Below are 11,889 nucleotides of genomic sequence, written 5' to 3'. Positions count from 1 at the left end.
ATTACCATCTATGCGCATACGTATGTAGCTATGTATGTAGTGAACACAATATAAGTAAAAACTATTAATCGGTTTTATTTAAGTTCTAAGATATACTGGCATTTAATATGCTAAAAGTTTAATTCTTAAAACAACTGAACTCCATTGGATAGCACACAAAATGGTTGGCCTTACACATGCCCTTTGAAAAGATATAAAATTGTAATTGATACCACAACATTTAAGTATCAAACATATTCAAATGTCTCAATTATTAGGTTAATTGATAATAACATTTGGTATTATGGACGAATAAATAAAAAGGTTTGGGGCCTTACAAATTCACTGTCCTTAGTGACTCTAATAATAGACTCCATCAGGCAAAACAAACTTAGTTTTGCAGACAATTTCACTGTAAAGCTCAGTCTAATGCAAATCAGATGGCAATGTTAATGTGTTGAGGCTTATAAGTTGCTGTGATATGGGTTGATGTATTGTCTATCAATAATAATAAATGACCAACTTGGAGTGACCCATTGATGGTAGGACTTCTCTTTGAAATTTTAAAGACATACGTAATAAATGCCAGGCGAGTAACAACTGAGAATACATTCACAAATAAGTTTTATTTTCATCTTTTTATACATTATAACCATATCCAACACACTTTTATATTATAATAAAATGACTTTTCTCCCTTGTCATTTACATAAATCAAAAAATTGTATATTAAGACTGCAAAATAGTACTCCTGTGATCTTTGTATATAGCTTTGTACACATAAGTGACAATGCATCCATGTTGCTCTGAATGAATGCACATGTATTTTTTTTTGGGGGGGGGGGGGAAGGCAGCCATAACAGAGGAAATACAAGAGCTGTAGCAAGATGCCAGGATAGCATGTAACACCTCCACCACCATGTGACCAACACTGACTGGGTTATAATTCAGCTGTTGAACCCTTTGTTCTACTAGACACCAGCAGTTTGTACTTTAACAACTAGAATGGTTAGATCACAGGGACAGATTTTCAACAGTGTTTAACCCAAACGTTTTTAAAACACACATCTCAACTGGTCATGTCCAAAAAGAAAGCAGAGTGCCACACATTGCAGTACTGTAAAATCCTAACCGAATATATTTCAAGAAAATGTACAGACCAACAACAGAGAAAGGATTTTTTTTTTTAAACTGTGATTGAAACTTATAACCACACTTCAGAGATTCAGGCTTCTGATAAAAACACCAGCTAATTATCCGCCTTTATTTTAGGAAATAAAATAAAAATACAGGAATAGAAATATAATCAAGGCTGCAAATTCATCCAAAGTTTGATCATTGTTATCTCAAAGTCAGAAGAAAGACATTTTGGCTTCACAGCCTCCACAGCATATGCCTCCAAACACGTGGGACGAACAAATCGGACATGGATTGAAATGTATATCAAATCAACAAATCGGACATGGATTGAAATGTATGCTATGGAAACAATGTCAACGCAATCAGAGTGTAGGGTCACCTTTTGGTGAAACAGGAAAAAAGTAGGCTGACATACTGTTTATGAAAGTACATAGTAAAGAAATAAAGCAGGCATTAGTAGTCATAAGTACCGTCTTTGGTTTGTGACACTGTTCACAAAGCGATTTTTAAAGTGATTGAAAAATAACCAAAACATGAAAATGACACTTGATAGGCCCATTTGTCCGGTGGATTTTTCCCCCCATAATCAAAGGTAAGTGCAAGGCCTTATCAAAAGTTGTTTTTAAGAAACATTGGACGTAAGGATTTTAAATCAAAATAATAGTATCTGTTTTTTTTAATAAAATCACTTAATATTTCTGAGGTCATACATCACATTTCAATTTCTCTCTGTCATTATCAACCAACAAAAATCTTACAGTAGGTGATCTTTTAAAACACTACAGGCCTCACACTATTGCCAAAGAAAAGATTAATACAGAAAATACAAAAGATTTTTTTTGTCAATTAATGCAAATTCAGCCAACACACAAGGAGCCCTTTACATCCTCTTTAGCTGTGTGAAAAAAAGAGTTGTGGCTACTCTTGACACTGGCATGGTGAAGCTGTGGCCTTTAAGTACAATGACTCAAAAGAACCAGCTGCAATGACTCAACAGAAGAAATAAATGAAGGGGAGGGGGGCTGAAACCGTTTTACCCAAGAGCAAGATGAAAAAAGTGCCAATATGTATGATGGCTTGTGTACGTGTATGTACAGTATGCGTATGCAAGCAAGACCCAGAGGTGTGTCAGTGCTGTGAAGGAGCCTTTTCACTCCGTGCTGCGGGTGGGAGTGCTGGGCTGTTTGAGCCCCATGGTTTTACACAACCAGCCTGCAAAGTCGACCTCGTCCACTTCTGATCGTTTGATGAACGTATGACTCTGTTTAAAAAATAAATAAAAAAATGTTAATCAATACTTGAGCTGCTAGGATATTAGTAGCCTGTGTTTTGAAAATATGTCATTGTTAGACTTGCATGCAAGTGGTGTCTGTATCATATCGTTGCATTTTTGTGAAGCACTATCTCTTGTAGTCGTTTAAAATAGAGAGTCACTGACAACATTGACAGGTCATGTATATGCTCATTGAATGAGTCAATGTGGAAATAACAGCAATTACAGTCATTAAAATGTCACTTGTGTAAAAGTAAAAGATCAGATTCGCACCATTAGCATCTTGAGGTCCGCTCTCTCGGCTGGATTTTTTATCAAACTACAAACGGAAAAACAAGAAAAAGACATTTAGTGATGTTCATCCCATTTAGAAAGACACATTAATAATTTGTTACAGAGAAGCCTCACATTTTATCACAGCAGAATTCAAATACAGTTACCATACAGACAAAAGTAACTCTAGTACTCGAAATGACTACATAAATTATTTTCTGGGAAGAGTTCTTGACTGAGTTTTAATGTCTAAGTCTTGAGGTTGACATGCCGTTACATGGTTTTCATCAGATTACTAAAATTGGAACATTTGTAATCACTAGAGAAGATATAAAATCAAAAGTAAAATGATCCAGCGGCATGAGTATTAGCACGTTAAATGTACTTTAACTTTCTTTATAGTGCTGTAGAATATCGATACGGCATGAAGTAGTGCAAAATTTCAGCGTTATCAATATTTTGTTACACACCTTATATATACACGTACGTGTGTGTGTGTGTGTGTGTGTGTGAGACTCAAGAACAGGTGTTTATTTAAGTGTTTATTAGGTCCTGGGCACATTGGACCAACCAGGGAATTGCACCGAGATGTGACTCAATTCATTCATTTGAATTAGCGCCTTAATTCTCCCTAATTGTTGTACAAATACTGACGAATTGTAGATCATCTGGGACACACTCCTCTTCCAGGAAAATATGAGCTTAGAGCATTTAAGAGTACTTTGAGGAGCTGATGAAAGTGGAAAAACTAGAGACAGAGATACTGAATCAATTAGTTGAGGAGTAAACAGGAAGTTAGAGCAGTTTAAAAGTATGGAGATAGACGATAGAAAAGAGGGATTTCATGGACACACTGCCCTAATGAATTTTAAGGACAGTTGTTTGCACACACGTAACTACAGGAGAGTAGGAAGGAATTGGAAAGAGTCGCTAACAAGGCTGAGGTCAGAGGAGTGGATTCATGAGCAGCAGTTTGGTTTCATGGATACAAACAGATGAGATCTATTCTTTAAGTGTTGGTAGATTTTTTCAGGAAAAAGTACGACGGAGTTGAACTCTGTTTTCATGGGTTTAACGTGGTATTTCTTTTCTCACCACTTTGTCACAAAGTCTTGGAAGTCATTGGAAAAGACACCGTGTGGCAGTTTCGGCGGTGGCTGAGGAAGAAGCAAGGAGTTAAGGAGACTCTTGTTAGTATGAATGTGAAGTACGCAGTTTTTTTTGTCTGCGTTTAAGCAAACATCTCTCACCTCATTTACAATGTAGTCCAAAAGTTCAAAGATGGCCATAGCAGGTCTACTGTCCATCCCGTGTCCTGTGAACAAACATAGGTCCAAATGGTTTGTCTTCCCTGTATTTTTCTTCTTCTAACGCTATAAAAAAGTGTTTGGACACAATTTAAAGAACTAATTGCTTTATAGGCATTTGATTTTATAAATAATAGGAGTGCAAATTTTTTTTTGTAATCAATACAGTAGCAATACTTGTCAGCAACGGCTTTCTATTTTCAAATAATTATGTTTGATGACTGACTAAATAAAGGGGTCCTTGGTTTACCTCGACCTACGACACTTCAGGGTAACGTCACCTCCAATATATTTATTAAAAAGGTCCTGCTCCATTTTTTGCCGTATGGTGTTAAACCAACGACGGCTCTGTACGAATGGACTCCGATGTAAGTGCAGACCCCTGTTTTACATATGTGCTCCATATGGACATGAGTGACATTTCTCTTCATTGATATTTATTTTTCCATTTTATGGACTGCTATCTACACAAATCAGTGCAATTACTACTATTAAATTTAAGTCCTGCCTGTAGCAGGACTTGAATTTCCACAAGTCCCACCTTTAAAAATAATTTTAGTGGGAATCTATCTTGCTCTCTTGGACATTGTGTTCTTACCGCTCACAGGTCTGCCTGGAGGTCTTGGCCTTTGCACATTGGTTTGAGGCTCAGCCTCACTACCATCTAAAACAGCTTTTCCAAAGATGGCCTCCAGTTCTTTGGCGTCTGGCGGGGGAATGGGGTAGCGGCCGATTGCCAGCTCCACTAAGGACAGGCCCATGCTCCACACATCAGACTGAACAGAGTAGTGAGTGCCCTGCAGTCTCTCCGGCTGTTAAGAAACGCACAATGTACGTCAGAGGGGGCAGGTAGAGCCAAGACGACAGGCAGGAGGAGAGGTTTGGGCACAGAGCTGGGTGGGGAAGGTACAGTAAATAGAGGAGAGGATAATGGAAGAGGATAGGGAGGAGGGGGGTATTATGGCAAGGAGAGGTGGGGTGTGGTTTGGACAAAAGGACAGAGGATGAAAGGGATTGGCAGGAAGTGAAGAGCAGCGTCTGAGTGTTTTCGTTAGAAGGTCGAGCAAGGACAGATGTGAGTGCTGAGACTTGTGATGAAAGGGCAAGTGTACCATACCACTGATGCTATATGGGTATCTATGGGAGAACGGAGTATATAAGGACAAGCCTCTTTCAGCACTATACCCACCAAGTGTCTATGGGTGGGGATAAAAAGAGCAAATACATTTGCTTAGCTCTTTGCCTACGATCGCTTTGCTGGACACAGCTCCTCTGTTCTTGGCAAAGAGAGCCAAGGGAAGGGAAGGCAGAGGGCGTGGCCATCGAGAGGAGCAGTGTGAGAAAAGAGAAGGAAAGTGGGGATAGGGCCAGAGGAAAAGGTGTGGGGGTGCAGGCATGTAGAGCTGACTCACCGACATGTAGGAGCGCGTTCCAACAAAGGAGTTGGCCATGGAATCTATGAGCTGGCCGCTTACACCAAAGTCGCACAGCTTGATCTCCCCGCGAGAGTTGACAAGAATGTTGGAGGGCTTGACATCTAGGTGGCAGAGGGGATGGAGACAAAAAAAAAAAAACATGTCACTTTAAGGGTGTGTTCACCCCTGAAGTTGTTTTTTCCTGTGGTACAGACATTAGACTCTGTTAACTAGGACTACAAACTAATTTTTTAGTCTCAGTGTGCGCTCACATCGACCCATCCATTACTTTACTATAAGTCATGTGCACAAAGTCCACATCTGGTTCGACACAATTATAAAGTCACTGCTGACGTTGTGCCTGGCACAGGTCATTTTTCAAAGACATCTCTGACTTTCTTAGTGTACATGTTCCCTTCAAATGATGGAGTTTGTCACATATTTACATAGATTCCAATTTATGTAACAATATTGAGGAGAAAAAATTAAAACGTAAAGATCAATTCATACTAAATAGCTGAGCATGAGTCATGCTTCTTGCGCCCTTTACCATGCACCAGCAAACTGTTACTTTTCTGAGAAATTGGTTTAACAAATGTCAGAATAATAAAAAAAATAATGTTGATTTCCTAAAAGAAAGACAAACAGTTGTGAGGTCTGGTCCAGAGCCCAACTGCTTTTAAATGAAAAAAAAAAGTATTCGAGTAATACAATTTGTAGAAACAGATGATGATTGCCATTATTCTTAGAAAAAGTACACACATTTTGGGGAAAAAAAAGGTTTCCCTGCACTGTCACCCCTTTTTGCCTGAGGAGCTGCATTCCGACGCCATAAGACAAAACAGCCCAACTCTCTAAAGACTAAACCTAGGTTATAAATAAGGTTGCTCCTCCACATTTCCCCTTCATCACCGAAACACATCCTGCAAAATAATCAGGTCTGACTGAGACCTACAATCTGTCCTCTGTGGTGACTGACCCCTTAGTGGCCAACAGAGTGTGAGGAGAGACTGAGAAGGAGGTAGAATGAGAGAGCAGGAGAAAGATGGAGGGAGACCCAGAGGGAGGGGTCAGCAGGGCGCGGCTGCTGTATAATCACATCGAAGAGGCTGTAATTACTGCCTGAGTGCACGGACAACTGCGTTGAAGAGTACCACCGACCCCGCAGCACGGTTGGCCTGCTGTGTACTGCACTCTGATGCCTTCACTACTCATATTCTTAACAAATAGTAGCTCCTTACCGATATTCCAAAGAAAACATGGCTGTGTCATACTCTGGAATTAAGTCATTTAAAATTTACTAACAAAGCTGATGATAACACTGAAAATAAACATAGTGGGAAACCTTTTTAATCCCTTCGCACCTGTGGCTACTCTATGTCTGTGAGCATCTTCAAAGGGTTTGGTGCCAAAGTTTTCAGTATTTAACAGTCACTAATATTTCCCTGTAAAAAAGACACTGGGCCTGAAACCACTACAGTCTCATCAGTTATATACTTGAAAATGATAAAAACTAAAATGGGCTTTTATTTTGTTTCTGCCTTGGAACAACATGACCTTTATCAATAAATGATGAAACTGAGACTAAAGTAATTGGTATAATATAAAAATGACACAAAGGAAATTTAACAAATCAAATTATTTAGACACACTGACTACATGTAGGTATGTTTTGGTATCTGCATATTCCTATTTAGAAAAACAACTAGTGTATCCATTTTTTTTCTCATCCTTGTTTTGCCACTTGAAAAATGCCCCGTTTTCATTACGACTTCACTGCTCACATACACAAAATAAGGAAACAGCAGGGTGAGTGTGGTAAAGTGAAGAGTGGTGAAATAGTGTTGACATTCTTTCTGGATTGTGAAAGAAAAAACCCTTTGTTTGCTGCTCTTTGCTGTCTCATAATGAAACGTCACCAGTTCTCACACCCTGGACTTTTAGGTTTCTCTAAATAACCATCAAATCTAAATGGCTTTAACTGGCATTTCAAAAGAGGTAAAATAATCTTTTGATCATCTCTTCCTAGTTTGAAGCTGTTACATGACGTGAGTCTTTGAATGTCACCTTGTTAGCACCAGCATCGATGGTCACAAATTAAACAGAAGGAACTTGATACACATTATTTGCAGCTGTCCATAGAAGTGACACATATTTAAACCAATGGTAGCTGATTCATGTCTAATCTAAAATATTTAAAATTCAGAATATTGATTTTTTTAAAAATACAAAACAATTTTCAGCAAAGTGCAGGTCAAAGGTCATCTGTGTTTATGGTCTGTAGAACACCACAGAGTAATGCTCTCCACTATCTCAAATGTGTGAAACTAAACTTACCATTCTGAAAGAAACTGATCTGTGTGGCGAACCAAACATTTTTCTTTAGTGAATTTAAATCATACACAAACACAGAAAAGACTTTACAGACTACACACAAGGACTTGTGACTTGAACTAAAATTAAAACATTTAAGCTTTTCGTGCGATATATCACAACATCTGTACCTCTGTGCATGATCTGGTGCTTCTCTCGCAGGTAGGCTAACCCACGCAACACCTGTAATACAAGAGAGGAAAATATTTAACAATTCACAGACCTCAATGCACCACAAACCACTGAAAGAAATATTTCCACTTATAATGTGGACCATTTAAATATGGTGAAAAATTGGTCACAAAAAAAAACAAAGAAAATCTGACTTCCACATCATGTGTTACTTTATTATGTTTAGTATCAGTGTCAATACTCACAGCTATGCTAACTTTTCCTAGGATTTGTTCTGGGATTCTTCTGGCTTCCTTCAGGACTTGGTCCAACGATCCACCATCCTGGAAAAAACAAGTTGCAAAATTCAGATCTTAATATATTTTGCAATCCAAACCGACATATTTTATTCAGCATGGTTACTTTGGAAGGCTAAACACTCCAACTGTAATTAACCACACTGGTTCACTTTAAACAACTTTGTCTCTCACCATGTGCTCCATACAGATGCTGATCTCTCCATCGCTATAAAAAGCTCCGTAGAAGCCCACAATGTAAGGGGAGTTGCATTCATGCAGCACCTGTAGCTCTCTGATAATCTGGTTCCTGATGGCAGGCTTGATTTCCAGGTGGATCAACTGGGAAGGGTAAATATTCAAGTATCAACTGTCGTTCAATGAAGACCAAGAGGATTTCTTTATAATTATATGTTCTTTTTAACTAGCTATGTAGGAGACTGGTTAAGAGCTGGCAGTGGAAGAAACAGAAGATTTTCCAAACACTTTGGAGGAAAATTCTGTTTGGAAGAGATGCACAGATTGACCAGCATGATCGGCATTTTACAGCTCATTAGGTGCATGCATTCCTTGTTGGAGAACAGGAAGATCAACCACAAATTTTTGAGCTTGGTAGTACTTTACAGCATTGTTTCCTATAGACTGGGCCGCGACCCTCAGGTGGGTCGCAAGACACTTTTTTTTTCTATTCACTTGGGTCGCGAAGGTTTGCGACTTCTAAAATATTAGTAAATACAGTTTGTTTAGATGTGATGTGTTCAAAATTCTCTGATCTGTAAAAAACGAACCATGAATCTACTTTAAGAGAGTTTTTATCTTATGGGGGGGCTTGTATTTTATTTCTAAACAAAGCAAGTCACAACATAGCTGGATGGTTGACAAGTTAAAGCCTGTCGCTTGGATGGCTGTGTCAGCTGTTATGTAATCAAAGACTATTTCTATATTAAATAAAATTATACAACTGCAGCTTTACATTTTACTTGATTTTAAGGCCTGTGGCACTAATATTCAAAAACTGTTATGAAGAGCAATATAATCATGTAAACTGCTTTTCAGCACAATACCTTAGGATTTGTTATTTACGTCTGAGATATTTGTTGAGTCAACATTACGAACAGGGTTTCAGGACAGGGCAGGGCTTTGAATGATAACATGAAAAAAATCCCAAGATATTTGCATTTAAGTGAACCTAACTTTTTTTGCATTAACACATTGTACCTTGAGCCAACATGTCCGTCCTACATTTTATTTCAAACTTAAAATAAAGGTTTCTTTGTACAATATTTTCCACACATCTCATGAACAGTCAGTTTATCATTTATTTATTTGTTAAGAAGGAAAATCGTTTGTCGTACAGAAACAAAACCTCCACTTTGCAAGTTCCATAATTGTGTATGTCTTGAAATACCAAGGGGCATATACTGCTCCAATCAATAACTTAACACCACAGAATAATTTGGTTATTTAAAAGTGGTTTTGAAATACTTATATACTCATTTATAATAATTCATGTATTTGCATATTTTTTCTGTAGTTTATAGTAATTCCAAAATCATAATCTTATAATATTATCAGGTACCCCAAGATTGTTGTCTTGTGTACCTTTTTTCAACCCTGTGCTATAGTTAAGACCAAATGTCATAGTGTAGGTTTCGTGTAATTAGTTCCTATATATTTTTAATGGCCTAAACAGAAGTTAAAGTGAGTTTATTGATGAAAACTTAAAGTATGATGACAGTTTATTTGTCCTTCTTTCTAATTACATCAGTAGCTGGTCTTTTATATGAAAATAGCCATAATGTGTCAACAAGATGCTCCATTAGCCTACAACTCAATTAAATAGACAATCCTACGTGTTCTCCCACAGCTATTGTGAGTTGAGAAATAGTCTACCACATGTAGCTAAATATCACAACAAAACATATCCATTTGCTGTTGACTAAGGAAATGTATGTGGAATGTTTTTGAAACACCTCCCTCTGAAATAGTTCACCTATAAAGAGCAAAAGAAAGTAAATATATACCTTGCGGGCCATGATCAAAACCGAGGGTTTGTGGCAGACCTTGCTAACCACTCCTCCGTTACCCGCTCCCAACTCGCATATGGGCTCAAAGTCCTCATCCTTCAACTCTCCAACCTGAGCCTTCTGGTTGAAGAAGGCGTCCAGTCGTTTTCTCTGTTGGTCGTCCATTTCCAGCTCACCTAGTTTCTTCTGTAAGGCCTCGAGGTTGGCTCTGATAAATAAACAAACGTATGGACAATTTGCATGACAGAGATTGATATGTGTCAATGCATGAAGAGCGCAATTACACCTCACTGTGCAAGCAACTAAGGTGACATTTTATCAAGAGCCAGGAACAAGTATCAAAGGTTCACCAGAAAATGATATAGATATGACAGACATAAAACATTTAGAACAGCTTCAAAATAACATTTATTCAATGACACAAGGAAAATGTGTTTTTTCAAGTAAGAGCTGTGGAACTACTCACTCTGATGCAGCATCATTTGTGTTGGAGGGGGCCTGTCCCTCCCCACTGGGGGTTATGTTCAGGGGCACGGGTCTTTTTTTGGGAGCCATTTCTTTCACTACCCCCACTCTACTTTTTCAGATAAAACACTAAAAAGTTGGACTGGTTATAGATACGTATTTCTTGCTATACACTTAGTCTGGGAGAAAAAAAGCAACAGGCTCAGCTCTACGTGGCTAGTATCTTAGCTGGCTAGCGTTAGCAAAATTTAATGTACTTCCGTTTGCATGTCAGTGAGCCAGTGTAAAAAAACGAATCATGCCGAGATGACTGTTCAACTACAGACTGGTTCTCGGTGCACCTATAGCATTTGGAGTGAGTACATATTGCCTATTATGTGTCTTATTTTGCTTATCTAGCTGCTGCTAGCCATTAGCCACCTAGCCGCTACTAGCTATCACCAGCTTCTGGGAAAAACCGCGTCCTGTGTCGCTCAGCCTTAAAGTGCAGCGCCTCGGCTTCTGCAGAAAGAAAAACGGGCTGCCGCACTTTCACCGAGTCAAAAACCAGGGGCAAAGCGAATCGGGTCCTTTCGCAAGACGGCGGCGTATCGGCAAACAAATTCCTGAGTGTTTCGGCTCGGGGTGTAGGGATCTGAAGCAAAAGGGCTTTGGCTCTGGTTGGTGGTGCTTGAATACAGGAAGCAGCAGCTGCAGCATCAGACCTGTGTGACACCCACAGGCAGGCAGGCAGTCAGAGAGAGAGAGAGACAGGGAGAGGGAGAGATTTTCATACAAAGCTCCAGACTTATTCAGCCCATGTTGAAATTTCACAACATCTAGTTCCGTAATAACACCTCTTCTCTCCTCCTTTAAACTATTGAGACCCCACAGTTTTCAAACCTATTCACTCTACCTCGGCTTCGATGAACATGCCGCGAGGTACGTTACTGACATCTTGTGGGTACGAGGCGAAACTAACGCAGAAATAATTGATCTAGGATCAAGTTTAGAAATGAATAACTCAAAAACTTTGTAACCAGGATGTCAAGACCTTTCTTTAACTTCCTGAGTGAGCTCAGGTTTGATACATCTTTATGTTCTTCTTTCTAATGTCTACAATTAATCTTTGGGCTCTTTGTTCATCACTTCCCACAGCTAAATCTATTTATGCATTGCAAGCGAATGTTTGAGACCTTTGACCTCATTCAGGACAGTTCGATAGTCCAGTGTTTCCCAAACTTTTTTTCT

The 11,889-nt window shown here is 38.9% G+C and overlaps 1 protein-coding gene across 1 annotated transcript; it reads right to left on the bottom strand.

Moving 5' to 3' along the window:
* Window positions 1–1,701: 1,701 nt before the first annotated feature.
* map2k2a (mitogen-activated protein kinase kinase 2a) lies at window positions 1,702–11,508 on the bottom strand. Its single transcript, XM_017030961.2, has 11 exons — window positions 10,661–11,508; window positions 10,192–10,402; window positions 8,363–8,509; window positions 8,138–8,215; window positions 7,892–7,943; window positions 5,385–5,509; window positions 4,571–4,784; window positions 3,916–3,980; window positions 3,761–3,822; window positions 2,666–2,711; window positions 1,702–2,380 (listed from the first exon to the last, which is right to left on the bottom strand). Exons 1-11 carry the CDS (start codon window positions 10,747–10,749, stop codon window positions 2,270–2,272), a joined length of 1,200 nt encoding a protein of 399 aa, XP_016886450.1. The 5' UTR covers window positions 10,750–11,508; the 3' UTR covers window positions 1,702–2,269.
* Between the last annotated feature and the right edge of the window lie 381 nt (window positions 11,509–11,889).

Source organism: Cynoglossus semilaevis, chromosome 2, assembly GCF_000523025.1.
Source record: "Cynoglossus semilaevis isolate Cse_v1.0 chromosome 2, Cse_v1.0, whole genome shotgun sequence".
NCBI lineage: Eukaryota > Metazoa > Chordata > Actinopteri > Pleuronectiformes > Cynoglossidae > Cynoglossus > Cynoglossus semilaevis.
Note: the sequence above shows the minus strand (reverse complement) of the source record. Positions and strands in the feature narration are given on the sequence as shown.